This window comes from Artibeus jamaicensis, unplaced genomic scaffold, assembly GCF_021234435.1.
Source record: "Artibeus jamaicensis isolate MK-2021 breed Jamaican fruit bat unplaced genomic scaffold, CSHL_Jam_final scaffold_3307, whole genome shotgun sequence".
Taxonomy (NCBI): domain Eukaryota; kingdom Metazoa; phylum Chordata; class Mammalia; order Chiroptera; family Phyllostomidae; genus Artibeus; species Artibeus jamaicensis.
In genome coordinates, this window is record NW_026522040.1 from 10653918 (window position 1) to 10680437 (window position 26520).

General features: G+C 37.8%; 1 protein-coding gene across 7 annotated transcripts in view; it reads left to right on the plus strand.

Annotated features, from left to right (window-relative positions):
- The window catches only part of POT1 (protection of telomeres 1), a 107956-nt gene that overhangs the window by 74078 nt on the left and 7358 nt on the right, over positions 1-26520 (plus strand). For 5 of the 7 annotated variants that reach the window (XM_053657091.1, XM_053657094.1, XM_053657090.1 and 2 more), the window contains 4 exons: positions 2009-2097; positions 3532-3623; positions 5154-5259; positions 6832-10309. In XM_053657091.1, the coding sequence (XP_053513066.1) occupies positions 2009-2097; positions 3532-3623; positions 5154-5259; positions 6832-6944 (400 nt within the window). In that variant the 3' untranslated portion in view covers positions 6945-10309. Of the gene's footprint in view, positions 1-2008; positions 2098-3531; positions 3624-5153; positions 5260-6831; positions 10310-25394; positions 25766-26520 lie in introns of those variants that run through there. The other 2 variants (XR_008390067.1, XM_053657093.1) reach the window with 2 other exon arrangements.

Consider the following 26520-nt stretch of genomic DNA (forward strand, 5'->3'; position numbering starts at 1 on the left):
CTGTTTGCATTTTGGTTAGATGACTTTTTAACCAAATACTGCGAATCATTTCATAGTGGTTACACTATGAGCTGCTTTAGCCTAAAATATGTTTGTTCGTATTTTGATTAAGTTTCATAAATTTTTAAAGAATATATATTCTTTAATAGTAGTGTTTAGCATTTAGTTATGTTCATTAGCCAGGCTTGTAAATCATGTTCAAAACTTTCATTTTCCTTTGTAACTTTAACTGTTTATTCACTTCATAGAGAGTGTGCTTAACGTCCTCTGTGATTGTGAATTTGTGACCTTTTCTTCGGTCAGTGTGAGCTTTATATGTTTGGAGGCTCTCGGCTGGTTTGTGTAGGCTCAGCATTTCATCGCCTGGTGAATTTGTTGTTTGGTATATTCTTTTGTATCACTCTATCTGTAATCATGTTTTTTTGCCCTAAGGTTTTTTTTTTAATTTTTAATTATTGTATGGGGGGGTTGGTTTTTTTTTTTCGTTCATAATTATTTACGAACCAAAAGAGTAGTATCCTATTCTATTCTCATCCTCATCCCTTTGTTTTCATGTTCCTTTGCTGTTTTATTTTAGTACGTCTCATGCATAAATACTTATGCCTAGATTTTAGTGGTTTTTAAATAGATGAGTTTAAAGCATATTAATTTCTGACATAACTAGGTTTTATTTCTACATTTTGTGTTGTTTTCCACTTCTACTATTCTTTTTTAAAATATTTTATTTATTTTTAGAGAGAGAGGAAGGGAAGGAGAAAGAGTGGGAGAGAAACATCAGTGTGTGGTTGCCTCTCATGTGTCCCCTACTGGGGACCTGGCCTGCAACCCAGGGACGTGCCCTGACTGGGAATCAAACCAGCGACTCTTTGCTTCATAGCCCGTGCTCAATCCACTGACCTGCACTAGCCAGGGCACTTCTACTATTCTTTTATATCTTGTTACTATTTTGTATACTTTTTTTCTTCAGTCTGCTATGGAATTGATTTATAAAGAAATGTTCTTGGTAATGGAAAAAATACAATCAACATAAAATTATGTAACAAATACTCTTAACTTTCTCCTTTGCCTCTTTTACTACTTTAGAAGTTATGAAATCTCTTTAATTTTCATTTGTTACCCTTAATTTTTAATTTGTATATTAATTTTTAGTTGGCATACTCGCTTCATCAATGTCTAAAGGCAATAATAACTTCCTTTAATTACAGTTTTCTGTTAAAAAATTTAGATGTGTTTGAAGGATGGGAAAGGATACCATTTGTTATAGTTACCCTCTATTTTTCCCCGGAATGCAAATGAAAAGGAATCTGCATGAACCTCTTGAATATTGATTTTATATAGTTATTTAAGTATATATTTTTATTCTTTCTTAAACATTATGATGTTATGTATTAAAAATTTGCTTAAAATATTTTTGTATATAATTAAACCAAAATAGCTGTAGTAAATGATGTACAATGTTAGTGTATTGTATAGTTTGAAATTGGTTTATATTATGAAGAGTAACTATAGTATCAGGAATCATACACTATAAACCTGTAAATACGTGCTCACTGAATATATTACCCCAAATATTGCTAGTACTACCTTCTTTAGTCAGAAAAATTTCCTCATACTGGCTGTATCGAATTAAGACCTTGGCTATTAGTTATTGTTCACAGACCCATAAATGAAAGTTCTTAGAGATTGTCTGTTTAAACTTTTTTCATTTACCAAATAAGGAAGTCAGCCAAATAAATTAATAATCTGGACCTGAAACCTCTCTCTTACTCCCAATTTAATGGTGTTTATCCTGAACTATACTTGTTTTAATTGCTTCTATTATAAAAAACTTCTTTTTAAAATAATTCTGTTAGTAATGTGCACATTACAGTATAAGAGGTAATGTACTATTTTGTTTAATTTACTTTTTAAACCGTGCATACTTGAACAGCAAAAATAAGTTTTAATGTTAAATGAGTTATAATAAATTACTTTGTCTTAATATTCTATTTGGTTTTACTAACTTCAGATGTAGAAAGTGTTCTACCTTGAGACCAATACAAAATCTAAATAACCTGGTGGATAAAACGTCATGGATTCCTTCTTCTGTGGCAGAAGGTTAGCTGAATGTCTGTGTCCTGCAATCTTAACTGTCTTTGTGTAAGGTGGTTTCACTGATTATATTTCAAATTTTGTGCCTTTAGTAAAACCAGAGGAAACTTTAATTTTCCTTATGCAAAACCATTCACAGTCACTGCAGTAAAACTATAAAGTAAATGTTTAAAATATTTGGAAACTTTCAAGCACTTGCCAGTAACTTTTAATCTTTACTGATATTTTAATGTTCAGTAATTTATTTCAATATTAATTAGCTTCTGAAAAATCCCTCCAGTTCATAGTACTGTGGGATTTCACAGTTCTAGAAATAGCTATTACAACTTTTTACCCAATACAAGTTTTTTAGCTGGAACAAGAATCTTTTTATATCACAATCTTAACTGTGTTCACCTAGCCTTGGCTTAAACTCATTCAGTGACAGGGTACTCATTATGTTGCAACAACAAATTCCCTTAATTTTTAGGAAGTTTTTAATAGACAAAATATGCCTATCAATTTTACCCTGGGCCACATTCTATTTACTAGAATTAGAGTGTATCTGCTCCCTCTTCTGTGTGATCAGCAGATTCATACTTTTGAGGATAGCTGTTGACCCGGCATTTCGTCTCTATTTCTCCAAGCAGGCATCTCACGTCCGTTGGTACTTTCCCACATTCCTTACACGCATTCCACTTCTCCTCCATAGTAAACATTTCACATTGCCAGTGCTTTCCCATGAGTTTGCCATTAAATCTGGAAGCAGGGCTGCAAATAGTGGCCAACTCAGAATATGAACAAAACTTTCATTTCCCTAAAAGTGGACACTCTGCTTCCACTGGCCTGAAAATTTCATTGTACAGCAGGTTCTTGAATAATGCCGTTTCATTCTGTTCAGTGTCATTTTATCATAACACTGAATTTAACTCTTGTTTCTGTTAATTAATGTCTGGTCAGATTGGTTTCATTACATGTTGTTTCACTGCAGTTCCAGGAACCTGTTGATACTAATCTGTATACTTGGTTTTGCTTTCCTTTTCTTTTAATTCAGCTATATGATACTGCTGTCTCCTATTTTGTTTGTGCTCCAATAAAATTCCAGGTGCCTTTCACATGAGCTTTTGCTCTCCAGCTTGGTCTCCCTGTCCCATTCTAAATGCAGTGACCTGTTTGTGTGGTACTCATTAAAGATATATTAACAGTTAATCAAGAAAGATACAGTTATTTATGAGTCATTGCCGCGGTGCAGGTAGTGTAATGTTCCAAATGAACCTGCTAAAATGAGCTTAATGTTAGTATTAGGGAACCAAAAAGCTTATGTTTAAGTTTTTCTCTCTTAAATTATTTTAATGAACAAAATTAACAATGAACAGGTACATACTATCTAAAAACAATTTCATTCTACTTTGATTACAAGGAGGAGAAGACTCATACAGTTTCATCTTTTTTCTAACCCAGTGTTGGGTGTTGCACCCCTCCAACATGTGTTCGTGATGACATTTACTCTTGATGATGGGACAGGAGTGCTGGAAGCTTATCTCATGGATTCTGTAAGTAACACAGGTAGTGGAAATGTTTCTAACTAAAAATAAATTTTTGAATGTTAATATATTCCTACCTACTTTATTACTAAGAAGGTTTAAGGCAACTTAGAAAAATAAGAGTGTGTAGATATTAAATTGTCTGTGCATTGATGTGTCTTTTGATATTACACTATAAATCTCAATATCCGAATAATGAAATATCGAGGAATAGGAATTTCAGGAGAGTCATTTTTAATACCACACAGAAATTCTGTTCCAGGAGCTAAAGGCAGAGAGGTATGGCCACACGCTCTACCCATGATCTGTCAGCATTTCACCAGGCTTGGTAGACCTTCTCATATTATGTGTTCCCTCATATGAGAGGGAACAAAGTTACTTTGATGGGGTGATAGGGTGGAAAGCAAGGGAGCTTTCCACAAGGTCACCCTTATTTCTGATACAATCCCAGGTTTGGGGATTCCCAAGACCGTCCTTACTCAGGTACCAGTTGCAAGTTCAGAGGTCCCCAAGGCTACCCTTAGTTTTGATAATTCACTAGAAAGACTCACAGAACTTACTGAAAGTCATTATACTCACCATTACATTTTATTACAGCTAAAGAATACAGATTCAAATCATCCAAGGGAAGATGTGCAGAGGGCAGAGTCCAGGAAAGTTTCAAGTGTGGAACTTTCATTTATTCTCTTTTGTAGAGTAGAAGACAATGTTCCTTTCCTGGCAACAGTGTGTAACCATACACATGAAGTACTGCCAACCAGGGAAACTCCACTGCACCTCATTGTCCAGGGTTTTTACTAGAGTCCTGTCTTTAGTCGGAGTTGACTGTACGTGTAACTCATCTCAGGCTTCAGCCCCTCCCAGAGGTCAGGCTAACGCCACAGGATGCAAACTCCCTGCTCCAGGTCACATTGTTAAACTACCCAGTGTGTCCCGGTGTCCCCAGGCAAACAATGACTGTCCAGGTGTGAAATGTTTAATGAGCACCGTCTACGTGCCAGGTACCGTTCTTTGTGATAAGGATGTACCAGTGAGCAAAGCAAGCAAAATCCCTTTTCTCCCTATAATCTAGTAGGAGGGGAAAAACTGTGTTATACTCTTAAATTTGACACTTATACATTATAGTCACTCAACATATGTGTATCCAGAAAAGTAAGCCTCACTGTTTTATGATCATTATTTTATCACTAAGTCAAAGCAGTTTAACTTGACTTTATATCTCAATGATGTTTTGAAATTAAAGTAGTAAATCAGATATTATAGTTCAGACTAGCGGCTTATGAATTTTGCAATCTTGATACAGGGTGACGTAGCCTAGGTAATGTTAATTAGATAGTATTAAGTACACAGGTGGGCAAAAGTAGGTTTACAGAGGTTTGTATTGAAAAAGACATGCAGATTATGCTTATTACAATAGCTTTATTAACTCAAAAGAATGTCACCATGCACCTGTAAAGCTACTTTTGCCCACCCCTTTACTTTTGTATTAATTATAATTTTAATAAAAGATTAATGTCATTTTCTTCTATAATTTTTAAGGACAAATTCTTCCATATTCCAGCATCAGAAATCCTGACTAATGATTACCTTCAGGAAAGTATGGATGTGATCATGAATATGTTTTGCCCTCCAGGAGTAAAAATCGGTAGGCAGTAATATTTTGTCAATCCTGTTCATTATTTTTTTTAAATAGCACCTGGTTTATATAAAATCTGTGGACTTTTAGAGAACGCAAACTTTGAAATGTGAATCCAAATAAATTACTAGTTAGTGTTAGATTACTATGTAATATACCTTTGGTTTAAATAGTAGAAAAAATAAAATGGGTATAAATAATAATTTCCGAAAATATTTTTTTAAATATTTAAAATATAATAAAGAGTAGGCAGTTTTGATACTGTGCCCACAAGCACATTTGATACTATGTTTAATAACATTTGAAATTAACAGGGATAAAATATTAATGAGAAACATTTTCTATAACAAGCTCCATTTAGCTAGCTGAGTTCATTGATGAATTTTTTATTCATTATTAACTAATTTCAGATTTTACAATTTTTTATTGTACTGATTATTTTTAGCAGCTCTGGTTGTTTTCTGTATAACGTTTATTCATCCCCCCGACCTTCGGGTCAGATTGTGTACAGATTTCACCTGCTGCCACTCCATTGTTCTTCATGGCCACTGTCTGTCCTTATGCTGAGACTGGTGGATCTAAATTAGATTAAAATAGCTTGACTCTTCTAACAGCTTTTCATCGGTAACTAATTTTACTACCTGCATATTTAACTGTTACTTTAACTTTTATAGGTTATTTGTAATTAGGCTTTCTTTTCCCCTGGTCAATCTATGCATTTCATATCAATTCTAATAACATTTTTAGATTTTTGTACATCTGTAATAAAGTTTAGCTTACATACTTTCATTTAATGTCAGTTTTAATTTTTGTTGGCTATTTGGGTTCTTTTGGCTAGATTTCTGGAAATAAAAGTGTCATATGAAAAAAAAGCACAGCCCTGGTAGACTTTTGATACATACGGCAAAATTGCTGTTCAGGAATATTTTACCTATTTACAGTTTTGCCAGCGGTGTAGGAGAGTATATGTCTTGCTTGACCCTTGCTAATACTGAAGATAAGATTAAATGTCTTTTAAACTCAAACATGAAAAAAGGAAACATTGAGGAACTTCTCTAGATGTTATAAATAGATTTACTGTGGTCATAAGCAGAGCTTAGAAATGGCATCTGTGGCTGCCAGCTTTGCTTTGACTCAGTACTTGGTCCCTGTAGTTTTACCTTGACAGATGTAAGGAGTTCAGCTCATTTGAACTTCAGGATCAATTTCTTTGCAGTCAACCAAGAGAAAAAAATAAAATGGGGAGATCAGTAAGCAATTAGCAGGGGGAAAAAGGAATTAAAATTGGAAATGAGATAGCTTAACTATCTCCGCTATCCAACATTTTGAAAACCCCACATTTAATTACTGTTTCTAATTGTTAAGAAAAAATTCAAATTAGTCAGAATTGCTGTGAAGCAATGACATGAATCCAGTATGTAATTTGGAAACCTGGATCATGTTACATTTGGTTAAGTGTATTTATTTACTTTTCAAGCTTCAAAGTAAATGTTAATTTTTCTAGCTAAGTATTATGCTTAGATATACTGGAGTTATTTATTTAATTTTAATGGTTAAATAACACTTTCTTTTGGATTATAGATACATATCCATGGTTGGAATGCTTCATCAAGTCCTATAATGTCACAAGTGGGACGGAGCGGCAAATTTGCTACCAGATTTTTGACACCACAGTTGCAGATGATGTTATCTAATGTTGACATGCAACTCAGCATATGTAAATATGTAATCTTCGAAATCAGTACTGTTTTCTATGAGATTGCCATAAAAAGTATAAAAGATTTAGTTCAATGGTTCACTTTCCATTTTAACCACTATTTAAGTTTTTTTAATGGACATTGTGTTACTTTAACACCTTCTTGTAAGTTAAAAATGTTCCTGTTGCTCAGAAGTATCCAGTGTGATAGCTGAAGGGTCTAAAAGTGAGAGAGAGACGTTGAATGAATAAAGACGGTTTTGTTTCCTCTTTCCAGTCCTTTCAGAGAAGCTGTTTTGCTACCATACACTAAAGTTGCATTCCCTGCTGGTTTTTCCACTGATGTCTCTGCCATCCACCTTCCCTGGTTGAGCTTCTCCTCTTGCCTAGATTTTTATGTCAGCAATGTTAATGATTTTAGCATGACTATGGGTTTAGAAGATGTCCTTGCCTTAAATCTCTGAGCGTTGACTGAATGCAAGGTATGGAGTGGCTAGTGGTGTTGTTTTGTTTGGCTTTGTTTTGTTTTGTTTGTTTAACAAAGGGATCTGCTTCAACAAATACTCTTCAAGGAAATGCTTGTTCCAGCCCTGACCATTGTGGCTCAGTTGGGCATCATTCTGTAAAGCAAAAGTTTGCCCCTTTGATTCCTGGTCAGGGCACATGCCTGGATTGTGGGTTTGGTCCTGGGTCAGGGCATGTCTGAGAGGTAACTGTTGGTTGTTTCTTTCTCACATCGATGTTTCTCTCCCTCTCTTTGTCCCTCATTTCTTCCCTTTCTAAAAATAAATAAAATATTTTAAAAAGCAGATTACAATTAAAACAGAAATGCTTGTTCAAGTGAGCAACAGTGTGCTTTAAGTGGAAGTGGTAGAACTGCTTTCCTTGGCTGCTGACATTTACCAGTTGAACCATTTTTTTGGACCAGAATTATATGCTTTGAATGCTTATTTAGCTATGTGATATTAAAAACTATTCCATTCCACCTCAACTTAATGAAGTGGTCGGATTTACAGTGTTAGTGACTTATATTATCTTTTTTTAGATAGTCTTATGTAAAATACATTTTAGGTAGAGCATTAAATGAGATGCTAATTCAGTATATAGTCCGTAGTCCATTTTTTTACCTGACAGCATGTCAGATTTAAAATCATGAATATTCAGTTTTATAAAAATATATCTATGTATCTGTATGCATATATGAAGATTTACATATGTTATTTGCTAGGGACTGAGAAAAGCAGATCTTTCTAGTTCAGTTGTGAATAAATGCACACAGTTCATCTGTTTCATTTATTTATTTGAGCTGAGGCATGATTCGAGGAAAAGAATCAAAGCAGGTATATTATGACTGCAAATATTTAGGACTGTCTACACACTAACCACTTAACATGTATTTGAGTTCCACAACAACTGATTTTGCTGGTAAGAAAACTCCTTGAGTCTTGATTGATGAGCTGACTTATCCAAGTTCATGAGATTATTAAGTGCTAGTCAGTACTTTCTGTTCAGAGGTTTCACTGTTCACCACCGCAGGATTCCGGAGCCAAAGTGAGCATGTGGCTTTCTGCAAACGAGTCCTGCTTTAAATATCCGAAGTAACATGGGAAGTAAGAGTCACTCTGTGTTTTCTTATACTAACCAAAAGGCTTGTAACAGCTTGTTGGTAAAAAGAATTGAATGTCTGATTTCCTCTGCTTGTAATAACTCTAAGTTCTAGTTCCTAAGTATGTTAGCACATCTCCAGATCGAACTACCCGCCTTCCCCATCACCAAATTATCACCTTGTTTGAGATAATGAAAAAAGACTGATGCTGCTGTTTGGGGGATTTAAAGTCTTGGTTCAAAACATTCAAGGAAGACTTTTAAAACCCTGAAGTAGAACAGATGTGTTTCACTGTTGCTGGTAGGCTTGGATTACCGAGGGGAGAGAGACGTTTTCTCTTCCTGCAGGAAGCGCCCACTCTGGAAGAGCGGGGGCTGCACGGGACCGCAGACTCACAGTATCAGCCTGTGCCGAGTCCAGAGCCGTAACGCAGAGCTCTTCATGTGAATCTCCATGATACCAGGCTATTTCTCTTGTTTCCCTTTTTCTATAACCCCCCACATTGTCATCATTTGTTTTGTTTTTTAACTTCAGTTTTGAACAAGATGAGTTGCATCAACCCTAGTGTTTTATTGATGGTGTATGCACCTTGCCCTTATCAGGAACCCAGAGTAATAGAATCCTGTTTCTGAAGTAGCAGCTCGATGGTAGTTTGTTGTGCCCAGATTTGAGCTGTTTCCTCCGTGGTCCATGTGAATACTGTAGGGTCTGTCATGTTTCACACTACGTGAATTTAAGACAGTAGTGTTGGTAAAGCCTCTCCCTCAGTTTCCAGACTGTGCAGCATCCCCTGTTTTAGACACTCCTGGGTTGTTCTTTAACCGCCTGCACTGTTCTTCACGTAGAAGGCTTGTGTGTCTTTCTAGACATGATGATGAAATACGCACTGCTTGCAGGCTCTTTCTGTGGGCACCCTCATTACACTGCTTTATCAGGGAACTATACATGCCCAGATGCAATGTGCCATTCCCTGTTTTTTACTTTTTACTGCTGGTCATGGTGAATATTGGGGGTTGTTTCTAAGTGAACGTAGACAGACTGGTGTTGATGGAATTGAAGAAGTTGAATACATCCCTGTCCACCCGAGAAAGCCGCCTCCACACAGTAGGGCACTCACGGGCTGCCCACGTTGCGAATGAGTGCAGCTCCTGTGTTTTAACTACAAGCAGGTCACAGGAACAGCAGAAATCTGCCCTGCTCACTTCCCAGCTGACTGCCATTCTGTTTCCGAAGTCAGAGCATGAGTTTGTCACTACTTGTGACTCCATCCAAACAGTTCTCTTCTACACTTTCTGTAAGCTTTCCTTGGTACATGGGAGAAAAGCTAGATTCTTCTGATTATTTCAGTGGCTTAAATTTGACCATGCATTTCATTAAGATTTTCTTTTATACAGAATATTTTTTCATTTTCACCAATAACTCTATTGATTTGGAAATTTGGAGTATGCTGGCTCTCTCCCAAGCGATATAACATTGATTGTTCTCAGTTCATGTCTCAGTTTGATGGATACCAACTTCAGCCGGTCTACCCAACCAGGGAGCATTGTCTAGGGAGACATTTCCAGCATGAAAATTTGCAAAACCACTTTTGACACTTTTGATCAGTCACAGCACCTTCTCCATACACTGCACAGATCTTTAAATCTTTCCATTTCAGTTGTGTTTTTACCTCTCTTGAAATAATAAAGCATAATATGCCGAAAACGTTGCGTATTTTTCTCCCATCTCCATTATTAAAATGGCTGTACAAAAATTCACCAATTTTGTTGGGTTTTTTTCTTTTTGTATCTTATTTCATCTTTATTGTATTTTTCTCATTAACTTTTAATCCCCTCATACCCCCTGCCCCCAGCAATCACCACATTATTGTCCATGTCCATGAGGCCTTTTTCCTTTCTGCTCAGTCCCTCCGCTCCTAACCAACCACCCTCAGCCTGCTCTCCATCTATGAGTCTGTGCCCATTTTAATAAGAGCATTATGTACTTATAAGAATTTGAAACAACATAAACTATGTAAAGTTGAATTCACTGATGTTTCTAAGTAGCACCCTAGAGGAGAAAGTACTTTTCACAGTGTGGTATCTAGTATGCCACTGTAAAAAAAAAAAAGTTTAAAAAATAGCATTGTTGAGAAAATAGTTTTCTCAACTGTTTTCTTACAGGCATGTAGATATATGTGTTCATATACTTTAAAAACATCAGGCTATAAATATATTTCTGCAACTTTTATCACTCTAGAATAGACATTTTTAATGTCAATAAACAAGGAGAAACTTGTTTGTAATTACTCGGCATAAGAAAGTTTTTAATGAGGAATTCTATTTCACTTTCTATTTTTGTAGGGTTTTTTAAAAGTATATTTTATTGATTATGCTATTAGAGTTGTCCCATTCTTTTTTCTCCCCTTTTCGCCCCTCTGCCCAGGACCGCACCTCCACGCCCTCTGCATTCCCTGCCGCTTAGTTCATGTCTGTGCATCATACATACAAGTTTGCTTCTCCATTTCTCATTTTGTACCAACCAATTATGCTTCTTATGCCCTGTACATTTTCCCCCTCTGTACCCTCTCCCTCCCTTCTGATATCCCTCCATGTGATCTCCATCTCTGAGATTCTGTTCCTGTTCTAGTTGTTTGCTTAGTTTGCTTTTTGTTTTAGGTTCAGTTAATAACTGAGTTTGTTGTCATTTTACTGTTCATATTTTTTATTTTCTTTATCTTAGATAAGTCACTTTCACATTTCATATAATAATGGTTTGATGATGATAAACTACTTTAACTTGACCTTACCTGGGAAGCACTTTATCTGCCCTTTCACTCTAAGTGATAACTTTGCTGAATAAAGCAAACTTGGATGTAGGTCCTTGCCTTTCATGACTTGGAATACTTCTTTCCAGCCCCCTCTTGCCTGCAAGGTTTCTTTTGAATAATCAGCTGACAGTCTTATGGGAACTCCTTTGTAGGTAACTCTCCTTTTCTATTGCTGTTTTTAAGATTCCTTACCTTTAATATTTGGCAATTTAATAATTATACCTTGGTGTGTGCTTCCTTGGGTCCAACATCTTTGGGATTCTCTGAGCTTTCTGGACTTCCTGGAAGTCTATTTTCTTTGCCAGATTCGGGAAGTTCTCCTTCTTTATATTTTCAAATAAGTTTTCAATTTCTTGTTCTTCCTCTTCTCCTTCTGGCACCCCTATGATTGGGGTGTTGGAACATTTACAGTTGTCCTGGAGGTTCCTAAGCTTCTTCTCGTTTCTTTTGAATTCTTGTTTCTTCATTCTATTCTGATTTAATGTTTATTTTTTTCTTCTGTTCCAAATCATTGATTTGAGGCCCAGTTTCTTTTCCTTCGCCTCTGTTCCCTGCATGTTTTTCTTTATTTCACTTTGTATAGCCTTCACTTCTTCCTTTGTTTTGCAGCTATACTCAACCATTTCTGTGAGCATCCTGATTACCACTGTTTTGTACTCTGCATCTGATAGGTTGGCTATCTCTTCATCGCTTCTTTTTCTGAAATTTTGATCTGTTTTTTCATTTAGGCCATATTTCTTTATCTCAGCATACCTGTTACATAGTAAGGGGTGGAGCCTTAGAATATTCGTCAGGGTGGGGGAACCCATTTTGCTGCGTTGTGGTGCTATGTGTGGGGGCAGGGTAAGAGCGGGAACAATGCCACTTGCTCAGCTCTCACCCAGCTCTGAAGAGACTGGCAGTTTCTCCCGCTGCCAACCCCCCCCCCCAGGTTTCTATAGCCAGAGGTTCTGAGGCTTGCTTTTCCCCACCCTGGAACCTTGGGTTTCGTGGTCAGTCTCACTCCCCTGTTGTTTCTCCCAGTTTACCCGTATGCAAATGTGGGGCCACCTGGTCTGCCAGCGGCTGCCTCGGCTGCCTCGGCTGCCCAGTCTGCCAGCTGCCGCCTTGCTATGCATCCTCTCTGCCCCAATCCGCCTCTCTCCACCCCTCCTACCAATTTGGATGAATGTTTCTTCTTTAACTCCTTGGTTGTCAGGCATCCATACAGTTTGATTTTCTGGCGATTCTGTTTTTTTTGTTAGTTTTTAAATTGGTTATTTTCTTCCTTCAGTTGTGTGAACAGGCATATCCACCTACACCTCTATCTTGGCCAGAACTCCTCTTGTGTTTTTTTTTCTTTATTTAAGTGTTCTGTTTCCTATTGTGCCAGTACATTTTTGTAAGAATTTATTCCTGTTACCTCTTTTGTTAAATTTATTACCTTATATTCATAATACTTTATTATTATTATTATTACTATTACTATTATTATATTGTAGTCTGTACTTTATCTGGTGTTATTTTCTCTTTAAATAAATCTGGAGCCCCCAGGATCTAGTTTCATAATATTTTCTGAGGTTTTCGAGTGATGCAAATTTTGAAAGCCTATCCAGACTTCCTAGTACAGATTAAAAATCTGCCATGACATAGTTACCTTGAAATATTCTTTCATACTTTAAAGAACTCATTGTGAAAAGAATTATGTTACTGTAAGAAGGGAAAATGCCATCTGTAATACTTTTCACCATGAAATTCATGCTCTGTGAAAGCAACAATGTCACATGGAAGTTACTAGAATATCAGTTTAGGGGAAATAAAAATATTCCCATGCAGCCCCTTCAGGATCTCTGGATAGTGTCTAAGCCTCCTGCTACTCCTGGAAAACAGAACTAGTCAGCTCGTGAAATCTGGACATTATGATCTCCTCCCTCTGGTACTTGGAAATAGTATCAGAACTCACTAAGCAGGAGCTCATCAGTGTGCTGTTATGTGAGATGCTATCTTCTTTTGGCAGACAGGAAATGAATCAGCACACTATGTATTACTTTCCCCTGCAGTATTGTCATTTAAGCTGTTAGGAAATTTGAGATCACTTCAGGTTTCAAAGTGATGATCATCTTACATGGAGATTAATGTCCTGTCCATTCAGAACTGCATTTGATGGGTTCAGAAGTGTTAGGCATCAATGACATGATAAGGATAATGCATCAGTGTCTATGGGAGCTCTCAGATGTGCCCGTTGGTGAATTATGGATAGTTCAGAAACTCCTCTGCTATTTTTGGATGATAGCAACATCTTAATGAGTTTCTGGTTTTTCCCCTTGAAATCTAGGCCACAAGGGCACATTGGTAGTGTGTGTCTGTGTGTGCGTGTGTATTTTGCTTGCTTTTATTCCTTGCTCTGAGTTCACTTTGCAGGGTACTGGATTGTAGTTTACTCGACAGCCTAATCCACGATGGCCAAAAAAAGACATTTTTAACTTGTGTGAAAAGTTTTACTTCATCTATTCATAATATTTTGGTGATTTGGAGTATGTATTTATTGAAAACATTTTTATTATGTATTCATAAAATATTCCATCAAGTGTTGCATTTTCTAAACAAGTAATTTTACATGTACATTCTCAAAGTTCAACTATTCACCTTTTTTATATACCCTTAGAATGATTTTCCGCTTGAAATATGAACTCCCAGGTAAAGCCAATTTGTCATTACATAGAACTGTTCCTCAGCAGATTTTTGTCCTCTATTGTAGGGCAAAGTCCTTCTAAAATTTAAAATCTTTTGCCTAGTTCAACAGCCTCTTATGTGACTTTCTGGCCCAAGCTTCTGTAACAGTTCATAGGAAAGGTAACACATTTTTAAAAGTCAAAGTTATTAACTTGTGGAGTCAGGTGAAAACACAGCTTGCAATAGATAGGCATATGCTTGTGGTTTTATTTGATTGGATAGGAAATTCTGTGTGCTTATTTTATTCTCCATTAGATAAGGTTCTAGAATGATAAAGTTGTTTTTAAATTTTGGAATAATTGACAAATATTTCTGCATAATGATCAAAGCTTAAATGCAGGTTAGATAAAGAATACAAAGTACAAAATGGGTATTTAAAAGTCTACTCATACATTTGCATTCATTATTCATCAGCATCTCTCCAGAAAAGAATTTGGTGTGGTTTACAATAAAAGACACATAAGGTACAACCTTTAGAAATAGGGCAAGAAGACAGGAGATAAACTTAAAAAATCAAAAGGAGTGTTCAGACAATTCAGTATTCCTAACCTGTGGGGTGCGACAGGTTTTGAATGAAGCATTATACATGAAAATGCAAGAGGTTACATTGCTTTTATTAAATAAAAAAGTTATGTTATTAGAAGACAAAAACTATTTATTTCAACAAGGAGTAACAACGTGAATTTTTAGATTAGGCACACCAAATATCAATGATTTTTGTGATTAATGGTAGTTATTTGAAAATGCAGAAACTTGATCCGAAGTGGTGAGAGAGGAGACGAGAAGGTGGAGGACCCGGAGCAGGGCGTTTTCCACTGGCTGTCCGCCTTTGACTCTTATTTGAAGTACTTTTTTTGTTTTGGTTTTATTAATGATTAAAGCATATGTAAGAATTATTAGAAAAGCCTTAATGAATTATAACAGAAGCAAATTAAAAAGTCAATTCCCTGCTGATAGAAATACCACTGAGAAAATGAACTCGTCTTACCTTTTCTAGTACAGGTAATGAAATGACAAGTGCCTTGGATTCGGTGTTTCATGACAGGCAGAAGAGGGTTTGAATGAGTCGCAGTCAGTTGGGAGATCAGTGCTCCAGGGAAGGTGTTGCTTTATCATAAATAGACAAGGTTCAGACCAGGGCCCACCTGGGACTTTGCCGGGAGGGTGTTTCACCAACGCCAGATTTGCTAAACTCTGAATGCCCTAGCATTAGATCCCATCATCCTTCATTCCATTCATTCACAGACCAGTTGAGAAATCATTCTGGCTTGCTCTTTAAAATAGTCCCAGAATTGGCCTACTGCTTACCACTCCCTCCGCTGCTGTGCTGGCCACACTGCCAACTTCTGCCAGGACCACAGCCGCAGCTCCCCAGCTGACCTTCCCGCTTCCACAAGTGCCCCCAGTGTGTCCTCCATACAGCGGCCAGGCTGATCCATTCAAGGCACAGCGGATACTGTCACTTTTCAGTGTTTTCTAATGTCACACAAAATGAGACCATGGCCTTCACTACCTGATGTGATTAGTTTCTTTACTGCCTCTGACATCTGTCACTATCACATTCCTCCTGTCACTTCTCTCCAAACACTGCTTTTTTGGTGTACCAGGCAAATGGTCCCTTCAAGGACTTTGTACTTGATGTTACTTTGTTTGAGCCGTTCCAAGTTCCCTGGCTCACTCTCTCACATCCTCTGTAACAAAGTCACCATCAAAAGGGCCACCCTTGCCCTGACTGGTGTAGCTCAGTGGATTGAGCACGGGCCTGCGAACCAGACAATTGCGGTTCGATTCCCAGTCAGGGCACATGCCAGGGTTGCAGGCAGGTTCCCTGCAGGCCAGTTCCCAGCAGGGGATGCACGAAAGGCAACCATACATTGATGTTTCTCTCCCTCTCTCCTTCCCTTCCCCTCTAAAGATAAATAAATAAAAATCTTTAAAAAAAAAAAAAAAAAAAAAAAAGGGCCACCCTTGACCACATAAAAAAAAAAAAAAACAAAAAAAACAGTTCACCCCTGACCTGTTTCTTCTCTTGCACTTACTCACCTGACCTATATTTATTTGTTCATAATATGTTTTCTCCTCCAACAGAGCATGAGCTCTTTAGAGGCAGGGAGTTCGATTTGATCATGGCTGTTCACCTAGTGCCTAGGTTCCTGGCATGTAACAGGTGCTCAGTAGTAATATCTCTGGAATTAATAAAATATTTAAGAGTTCAGCCTCAAAATTTGAGAAATTAGAGTTTACTAGCACCTAATGTGACTTTAGAGCACCTAAAGTGGTATTAGTCCTTAAAGTGATTCCCAGGAACCAGAAATTTGCACTTAAAAATAAAACCTAGGAATTTCTATGCAGATTGAATAGTGCATGGGGCTGAGCCTCAGTAATTTGCATTCTTAGTAATCTCCCCTGGTGATTCCTTTGAGGCCAGCCAACACAGATTTTTGAGCTTTAACTCCTTATTGCCAAACAATCATGAGCTTCCAAATTCATCTGAATTATTCCGCCGACGCAGAGACTGCTGTCAGCATCCTGTTGAGCCTGCATCTGCGGGCCTCCTACACCCACTTCTCCTGGGGCCTCTACGATTATTTCCACCCTGACAGTGTGACTCTGGAGAGAATGGGGCACTTCTTCCAAGGGGAACGTGAAGGTGTCTCTTCAGGATGCAAAACCAGCCCGGTGGTTACACCCTCTTCTAGGACATGCAGAAGCCATCCCAAGATGAGTGGGGTGGATCTCGGGATGCCAGGGAGGCCACCATGGTCCTGGAGAAGAACCTGACCTGCTGGCCCTGGGCTCTGCCCACACAGACCCTCATCTCTGTGACCTTCTGGAGAACCACTTCCTGGATGAGGAAGTGAAATTCATCAAGAAATCGGGTGGCCACCTCCCTAACCTGTGCAGGCTGGCCAGGCCCCAGGAAGGACTGGGCGGGTATCTCTTTGACAGGCTTGCACTCCAGAACACAGGTGGCGAACACAAGGCCCATGGGCCGAATCCGGCCCTCCACCGTGTTTTATCTGGCCCAGTACCTTGTTTCTACCCAGCAGTAGCACCAAGCTCTTGCTAAACTGTTAAGGAGTAGTTACATTCATACAGTCCTAAAATTACATTCCACCCTTTGAAGGCAACTATGAGGCTGATACATTTCCACCAGGCTGGTCCCTGGTGAAAATGAGTTTGACACCCCTGCTCTAGAACGACTAGAAGCCTTTAGAGCCCAGAGACCCTGGAAGGACTCCTCTGCACCCTCCTGTTGTCTGGCTTCTATTTGAGCCATTCCCTGCAACAACTAAGCATCCTTTTAACAACCCTGATGCCCTCTCCCAGGCTGTGGACAATTTAGAAACTGAAGCATTATGTAGCATTTAAAAAAAAAAAAAAAAAGACTGCAGGGCCTCAACCTGTCTGCAGACCAAACACCTTGTTTGGCTTCAGGCAAGTTGTTAACCTCTCTTGAAAATTGAAAATATTCATAGAGCTCTCCTTAGAGAACCATGGAGGGGATGCAAGGTGTATTAAATAAGATATGTAAAACGCTTAGAACTTGGCACAAAGGAAACCATCATAAAGGATTACATACTATGATACTTTGGTGACGAAAACTAATCTTTATTGCTATTCTGAAGATTTGGAATTGATTTGTCCTATTTAACATCCAAGCAAGCCCTGCTGCAGTCGTGGCCAGGGAAACAACTGCACACTCTGCTGAGGCCATTGCAGAAGTGGGGACGGAAAGGGGCCCTGTCACTGGATTAACTGACCGAAGAACCCTCTCCTAAGGTGGTTATCTTGGATAGTTTTATTATTTCAAAGCCCATTTTCTCACTATTGCTTACTATGAAAAATACAGAAGAACAAACTCAGGATAAACAGCAGTCGTGTACCAGTAGGGTTGTTGTTCATTTCGAAATAGGGAATAGCTTGACCAAGTGACAAGGAGAGGAATCTGAAAATAGCGCAGTGTGCAAGCTCTGAGAAAAAAAGCAAATAGTTTGTCTCATTAAAAACATGGCTTTAAAACACATGGAAAAGAAGAAAAAGTCATGTAAATATTATGGGGAAATTATTTTGCAGTGTAGTCTGTATAGTCTTCAGTTTCATTTCAATCACTTAAAATACAAATCAGTGAATTTCCCAATGCTTTTATCACTCGAGTGGTTATATTCAGTAAGTCATTCACTAGCCATTTATTAGTTGTTTTTCAGAGTCATCAACAAAGTTTCTTAATATTTGGTAGGATCCAGTTTTGGAATGGGCGATATGATCCCATGTACTTGTCTCTTCTTCTTGTAAAGATTTAAACAAAGAATAATGATGTAATACACCACTAGTATCGAGTCCCTGTGGTTTTAGTTAAATCTAAATGCAAATCAAAATGAATTTTTATGTCAGGATAATTGGTGAGATATTTTAATGCTTATTTTATGGTTCCAAAGACCATAGCCGACACCTATTTGAAAGCATTGGATTTCCAATACTGAATGTGCAAAATTACTTTCTACTCTAAGATCACAAAAAGAGCATGTGATACATCAGAATTTATCTACCTCAGAAAATAAGATTTGATTCTTATAGAGGTAACACATATTAGGTATTTAAAATTTACTGAAACCTGGCTTCCAAGTATTCCTGCCTTCGTGATGCAATGTTTGCCTATCCTAAGATAGCAGTAAGACACATCTTTCAGAAGAAGAGTACACCTGAAGGGTCATGGCAGAGGAGGTTAAATCCCATGGCACAGTTCAGCTACTGCCCTTATAAGGAAGCCATTCATAACAGGACTACCCTGATCCACTCTAGATAGATCAGTGATTTGCAGAAGTTAATATCCACTTCATGCTTGCCTTAGTCGCTGGCTGTCTAACAGAAGTTCCTCTCTGCCAAACCACCACCTCGTAAGAGGTCGAACCTCCTTAGGAAGAGCTTCACTTGTTTGGACTTAGGCTTTCATAAAATGCAAAGAAGTCTGGAAGAAAGGTAATACTTTATGTTGTTATAAATATTTAAAGCCACTATGAAATCTTAAGTGACATTGTCTTTAAGATAGAGGATAGTTCAGGGTCTCCAAGAACAAGAATAAGAGGACCACGTTGCACAACTCCAAAGGTCACAGCTCACAGACTGCAGTGCTGTGGCATCAGCCATGAAGACGTTTGCGAGTGGAGGCAGGGCTAGAAGATGAGGCTGCTTGGTGCACCTCTCACGGACCCAGAGTCAGCAAACTTGAATTTCTTGCCCAGCTTTCATGTACTCTGACCCCGTTGAGTATGGGTGTCCACACATTTATTCAACAAGCACATTTTGTGAGCACTGTGATGAAAACTGGGTCAGCAGCATAAACAAAGGCAAGTCCCTCCCCTCAGAGTCATACACAGGCCAAAAATTACAGGCAGAACCAGTCCAAATGCTAACAGGTGTGCATTTTTTAACCTGTCTATACTTTTCAGAATTCGGTGAGGGTCATGTATGAACTCATATTCAGACTAAAGCATAAACACATTTTTGTTACTTTACTCACTCACTCAGATAAGGAGAACCCCTAGAAGAATAGAGGTGGTTTTCTTAAGCAGCTTGAGAAAAGTAATCTCTCAGCATTATGATAATCTTCATAACATGTTCCTGTTATGGAACATGATAAGAGGGAATATCTCTGTGATAAGAGGGAAAAACTAATAAACAAGCATACTATATTCTTGTATTTCTATTTTTCAACTAAGAGAGGTATTCTTTAAAAATTTAGGCAACCACTACCAAGGCACAGAGTCAAAACAGCCCTACCTAATACATAGAAACAAATACAGGGTGCCTGCCAGAATGAGGAGACAAAGTAACATGGCCCAAATGAAAGAACAGATCAAAACTCCAGAAAAAGAGCTAAACTACATGGAGATAAGCAGTCTATCATATGCAGAGTTCAAAACATTGTTTATAAAAATGCTCAAGGAAATTATGAGGACTTCGTCAACATAAAAAAGACCCAGTCAGAGACAAAGGTTACACTAACTGAAATAAAGAACAATTTACAGGAAAACAACAGTTGAATGGATGAAGTTGAGAATAAAATCAATGATTTGGAACATAAGGAAGCAATAAACAACCACACAGAGCAACAAAAAGAAAACAATAAAAAAAATTGAGGATAGTATAAGCAGCCTCTGAGACAACTTTAAGAGGTCCAATATTTGCATTATGGGGATGACAAAATGAGAAGACAAAGATCAAGAAATTGGAACTCTATCTGAAACCACAGTGAAAGAAAACTTCTCTGATTTGGTGGAGGAACTAGACAAGCAAGTCCAGGAAGCATGGATCGTCCCAATTATGATGAATGCAAAGAGGCCCACTCCAAGACACATCATTATTAAAAGGCCAAAGATCAAAGATAGACTCTTAAAAGCAAGAGAAAAAGCAACCTTTCAATACTGAAAGGTTGCATGATGGGAGGGGAAAGGGGAGATTGTGTTAAGAGGAAAGGGGATTAAGAAGTACAAATAGGTAGTCACAGAATAGCCATGCGGATGTAAAATATAGTAGAGGAAATGGAACAGCCAAAGAACTTATACACATGACCCATGGACATGAACAATGGTGTGGGGATTGCCTGAGGGAGTGGGGGGCACTGAATGGAGGGTGGGAAAGATTGGAAACATTAGGATTACTGTAATAGCGTAATCAATTAAAAATAATTTAAAAAAATAAAATAAAAATAAAAATTCAGGCAAATGTCTTCAGGATGAATTGGTACAAAAATGGAAAAACCCTGCTATATTATAAATACTTTGGCTATCCAGAGTTTGTACAAAATCACTTAATTTAATATATATTCAATAAAATCGAACACTGTTGTGGTCAGTTGTTTTTATTTTTTAATTTTATTCCTTTCATTATTTTTAAGCATGTTTTATTGCTTATATTATTACAGTTGTCCCATTTTTTTCTCCCCTTTATCCTCCTCTGCCATGTACCCCCTTTCCTTCCATCATTCCCTCCCCTTAGTTCATGTCCATGAGTTGTGCATAAAGTTCTTTGGCTTCTCCATTTCCCATACTCTTCTTAACCTCCCCCTGTCTATTTTCTACCTACCATTTATATTTCTTATTCCTTGTACCTTTTTCCCTCTCTCCCTTTCTACTGATATCCCTCCATGTGATCTCCATTTCTATGATTCTCTTCCTGTTTTAGTTGTTTTCTTAGTTTGCTTTTGTTTTTAGGTTCAGTTGTTGATAGCTGGGATCTTCTTGTCATTTTACTATTCGTATTTTTTATCTTCTTTTTCTTAGATAAGTCCCTTTAACATTTCATGTAATAAGGGCTTGGTGATGATAAACTCCTCAAACCTGACATTTTCTGGGAAGTACTTTATCTGGCCTTCCATTCTAAATCATAGCTTTGCTGGATAGAGCAATCTTGGATGTAGGTCCTTACCTTTCATGACTTCAAGTACTTTTTTCCAGCCCCTTCTTCCCTATAAGGTTTCTTTTAAGAGAGTCAGCTGGTAGTCTTATGGGAGCTTTAAAGGGAACTGTCTCCTTTTCTCTTCCTACTTTTAAGATTCCCTCATCTTATCTTTAATATTGTGTAATTTAATTACTGTGTGTCTTGGTGTGTCCTTCTTTGGGGCCAACTTCTTTGGGACTCTCTGAGCTTCCTGGACTTCCTGGAAGTCTATTTTCTTCTTCACCAGATTGGTGAGGTTTTCTTTCATTATTTATTCACATATTTTCAATTTCTTGTTCTTATTCTTCTCCTTCTGAAATAACTGATTCAAATTCAAATGTTGGAACATTTCAAGCTGTCTCAAAGCTGCTTCTGCCTCTTCTCATTTTTTTGAATTCTTGTTTCTTCATTTTTTTCTGGTTGAATGTTTATTTCTGCCTTCTGTTCCAAATTGTTCATTTGAGTCCCAGTTTCCTTCCCTTCACTGCAGGTTCTCTGTATATTTTTATTTATTTCACTTTGTATAGCCTTCACTTCATCCTTTATTTTGCAGCCATACCCAATCATTTCTCTGAGCATCTTTTTTTTAAGTTTATTTTATTTGTTTATTTTCAGAGAGGGGAAGGGAAGGAGAGAGGGAGAGAAATATCAGTGTGTGGTTGCCTCTCATGTGTCCCCCACTGGGAACTGGCCTGCAACCCAGGCATGTGCCCTGACTGGGAATCGAACCGCGGTCCTTTGCTTCACAGGCCCATGGTGCTCAATCCACTGAGCTACACCAGCCAGGGCTCTCTGAGCATCTTGACCACCATTTTTTTAAACTCTGCATTTGATAGATTGGCTATCTCCTTGTCACTTAGCTCTTTTTCTGGAGTTTTGATCTGTTCTTTCACTTGGGCTATATTTTTTTTGCCCCAGTATACCAGTTAGTTGTAAGGGGTGGACCCTTAGGTATTCACCAGGATAGGGCAACCCACTTTTCTGTGTTTGGGTGCTGTCTTTGGGGAAGGGGTCCAAGAAGGAACATTGCTGGTTGTTCAGGTCTCACTTTTCTTTCAGTCGCTTCCCCCACTACTCACAAGTGAATTGTGCCCTTCTGGTGCTGATTACTGAGTTACTGAGCTTGTATACATTCTAGGACCGTCTAGGCCCCTCTCATGGACTCTCTTGTAAGACTGGGAGTTTCTCCCATCACAACTCCCACAGGTTTTTATAGCCAGAGTTTTTTGAAGGTTTCTTTTCCCACTTTGGAACCCTGGGTTGCATGGTCTGCCTCACCCCCCAGTTATTCCTCCTGGTTTATCCTCACGCAAATGTCAGATCACCTGGTCCATCAGCTGCCACCTTGCCATGAGTCCTCTATACCCCAGCTGTCCATCTCTGCCCCTTCTTCTTCTGCTGGATGAATGTTTCTTCTTCAATTCTTTGGTTGTCAGACTTCCATACAGTTCAGGTTTTTTGGCAGTTCTAAGTTTTCTGTTGTTAAATTGGTTGTTATCTTTCTTTTGGTTTTGCAAAGAAGTGAAACCTATTTACCTATGTCTCCATAGGTAGACATAGGGCTGGAAGCTTGGTCTGGGCTGGAAGCTTGGTATGTCATTTTTAATTGTAATAAAAAATCTCATTTAAAGATGTCATAGAATAATTTAGGTATCAATGTATATTTATCTTGTAAAAGCTTTTCTGATTCCCCTGAGTTTCTAGATCTAGTGCATAATTCAAGAAATATCTTTTCTGCAATACTAAACATGTTCTATTTCACTCACTGAGCAGATGTAGTTTGTGTGCTAAGGATTTGTTTATTCCTCCATCAGAAATTCATTTGAAATTGCTTTCCAAAAGGAAATGGGGGTGGATTTGGAGTTTGTGGTGCATAAGAAACATATTACACAGCCCTGGCTGGTGTAGCTCAGTGGATTGAGTGCTGGCCTGTGAAGCAAAGGGTCACTGGTTCGATTCCCAGTCAGGGCACATGCCCGGGTTGCAGGCCAGGTCCCCAGTAGAGACACATGAGAGGCAACCACACGTTGATGTTTCTCTCCCACTCTTCCTCCTTCCCTTCACCTCTCTCTAAAAATAAAAAATAAAATATTTTTAAAGGAAACATATTACACATATTATAGAAATGCATTTTAGACTTCAACAGCTTAAAATATTGACTTTGTATCAGATGCAAAGCATTCAAGTCTTGAGTATGAAGGAGAATGTGAGAATACTAACTAATATTTGTAAACATTATCCAGATCTCTTTAAAGAGCAACTACTTTTGATTTCAAATAAATTTGAGTGAAATTATCAAAAGTTCTATGAGATCAGTCTTGTATTAAATCCAAACCAAATTGTCTTTGTTCTTGTTCTGTCTTATCCTAGAACAAATAGGCTAAGAAAATTGCGTCTATTGGAAAGCCAATATTTGTCTAAAAGTTAAAAACTCTGAATGAATGTAGATCAGTTTAGGAACCTTTGATCCCATAGTTTCAGTCTCTTCATGAAAGTTTTTTTAGGCAATGAATTTTACTGTATGGTTTATGTAGTTCATTAGGAGAGTCTTTTGTTTATTCATTTAAAATATATGCTTGAATATCTGCTATGTAACAATAATAATTTATAACTCACTATGTTGGACAACTCTGTGAAATAATGGATAAGAATGGAGGTATCCAGTAGGCCAAGAATGTTCTTGTACTGAGAAGACTACTTGACCCAAATGTCTTACTGGTTCTGGCATTAATTTATTGTGTGATCTACTGGAAACAACACTACCTTAAGCTGAATTTTTTTCAAGTTCAGGTACAAATTTCATTTACTATCTTTTGAAGTACTACTAACTACCTGTCCCCTGCAGTGAACTTTTATAATAATTTTTTTTAATTGTGAAGATTGTCAGGGTATTTACCTGTTATAAAATTAGTGCAAAGCATTTTTATTAAGGTCAGCAGAACACTTTTCTCAAGATTCTACGAATCTTCCTTTTCTGATCTCAAATGCAAATACATTTGGTCTTTAAACTTCCTCCACAATTTATATTAAAGTAACAAGGATTATTCACAATTTTGTCCAAAATACCAGACTTTGGTTTTCTATTATAGCAGCACAAAACAGCAAAATAAATGTTTTATAGAAGTGTGCCTTTATATAAAGAAAATTGTGTTAAGAAGCTTGTTTCATACAGATTTTATTTCAGAGAAGCAGAGACAGAGATAGTCTAACCTGATAACTGAGTTTTCAATAATTCATTTTTAATATGGCTTTTTAAAGATAGAATTGACATATAACATTGTATAAATTTAAGATATCCAATGTTAACTTGATACACCCATATATTGCAAAATGCTTACCACCACAGGCTAGCTAACACCTCCAATACATCAAATAGTTCGTCTCTACGTACTTCTCACCTTGCCCATTGATGAGACCTCTCTCCACTCCATGTATTTATTGTGAAGCTCTGGTTATCATCATTCTCTTCTTTCATGACTTTTTGTTAGAAATGAGAAATTATTTGATTAAACTGAATTAAAATTTAGTGTGAAAAAATGCATTTGTATAATCTTTCTCAGTCTTATTTAGTGTTTGTGTGTGAAATTCCTCAGGCTGCTGTCCTTGAAGTGGGTATTTGTAACAGAAGGAAACTTTAGTAAGGAAATCAATTGAAAACACGTGCAATATTTTCTTGGTTTCCTAGCTTTATTGTAAATGAAAGAAAGATGTAAGCATGTGATATAAGGGAGTGGTCTCCACATATTGTATCACCAACACAAAAATGTCACTAATATTCTACAAGAAGTTGATTAAAATTTATGAATGTCTTCAGGTACCAAAAGGATTTTGAAATGTCACTACACCAGTAATATAATTTTCTTATTCTCCCTCTTCTTTAGGTATATATGTTTGCAGTGGGGGAATTATAGAAAAACAGAAAGAAGTAAAAGTTACCAGAACTCTATTTTCTAATAATTAATTTTTATTGGGAAGAAGAAAAGAAGAGAGGACTTCCAGTCAAGATGACAATGTAGGTAAACACAGTACTCACCTCCTCCCACAACCACATCAAAATTACAACTAAACTACAGAACAATCATCATTCAGAACTGCCTGAAATCTGGTTGAATGGAAGGCCTACAACTAGCTAATTAAAGAAGAAGCCAGCAAACAAGCAAGCAGAAAAAAAAAAACAAAGACACTGAAATAGAGAACAAGGGGATAGTGACCAGACGGGAGAAGGAAGGGAATTTAAGGGGGAAAAGGGGGGAGGGATTTGGAGGAACAAATAGGAAGGACACAGGGACAAGAACTAAGGGGGGTGGAAATGGGAGGGAGGTGGGGAGCAAGGGGCGGGTGAGGCTGGGATGGGAAAATTAGACAAAAAACTGTACTTGAAAAATAACTAAATAAAATTAATTTTAAAATAAGTAAAAATAACATATGCAGTGCAACAAAAAAAAAAGAAGAAGAAGAAGCCATATGGAAAGCGCTAGGAAAGGTAGAGATGTGGAACAGGCTGTTGCCACACCTACAAGTGGTGCATAGAAATCAGAAGGGATAGATCAGCTGCAGAGGTTTTCCAGAGCACCAAGGGGTCTCAGATGCCCACCAGAACCCAAGTGCAAGGTTCTAGTGCCAGTAAGGGAAGTCCCCATAACTTCTGGATGTAAAAACCAGTGGGAGTAGAGGTTAAGGGAAACAGGGGGCTTCTGGAGTCCCAGGAAATTGCTCTTAAAGGGCCCACACACAGACCTACTTGAACGCATACCCTCTGAGCTCCAATGCTAGGGCAGCAGTTTCAGAGGTGCCAGAGACATTTAGTGAGGGACTGAATCTTCTGGCATCAGGGCAAGAGCTACTTGGTCATCTTTCTCTAAGACAGAAGTGCTGGCAGAGGTCATTGTTCCTTTGAAGAAACCTTTCCCCACAGAGCCAGAGGCAGGCACCATATCTGAGACTCCATTAACCTGGCTCACACTCTTTGCCCCACCCAGATGATTCCCTGAGACCCCGTCTCTCCCA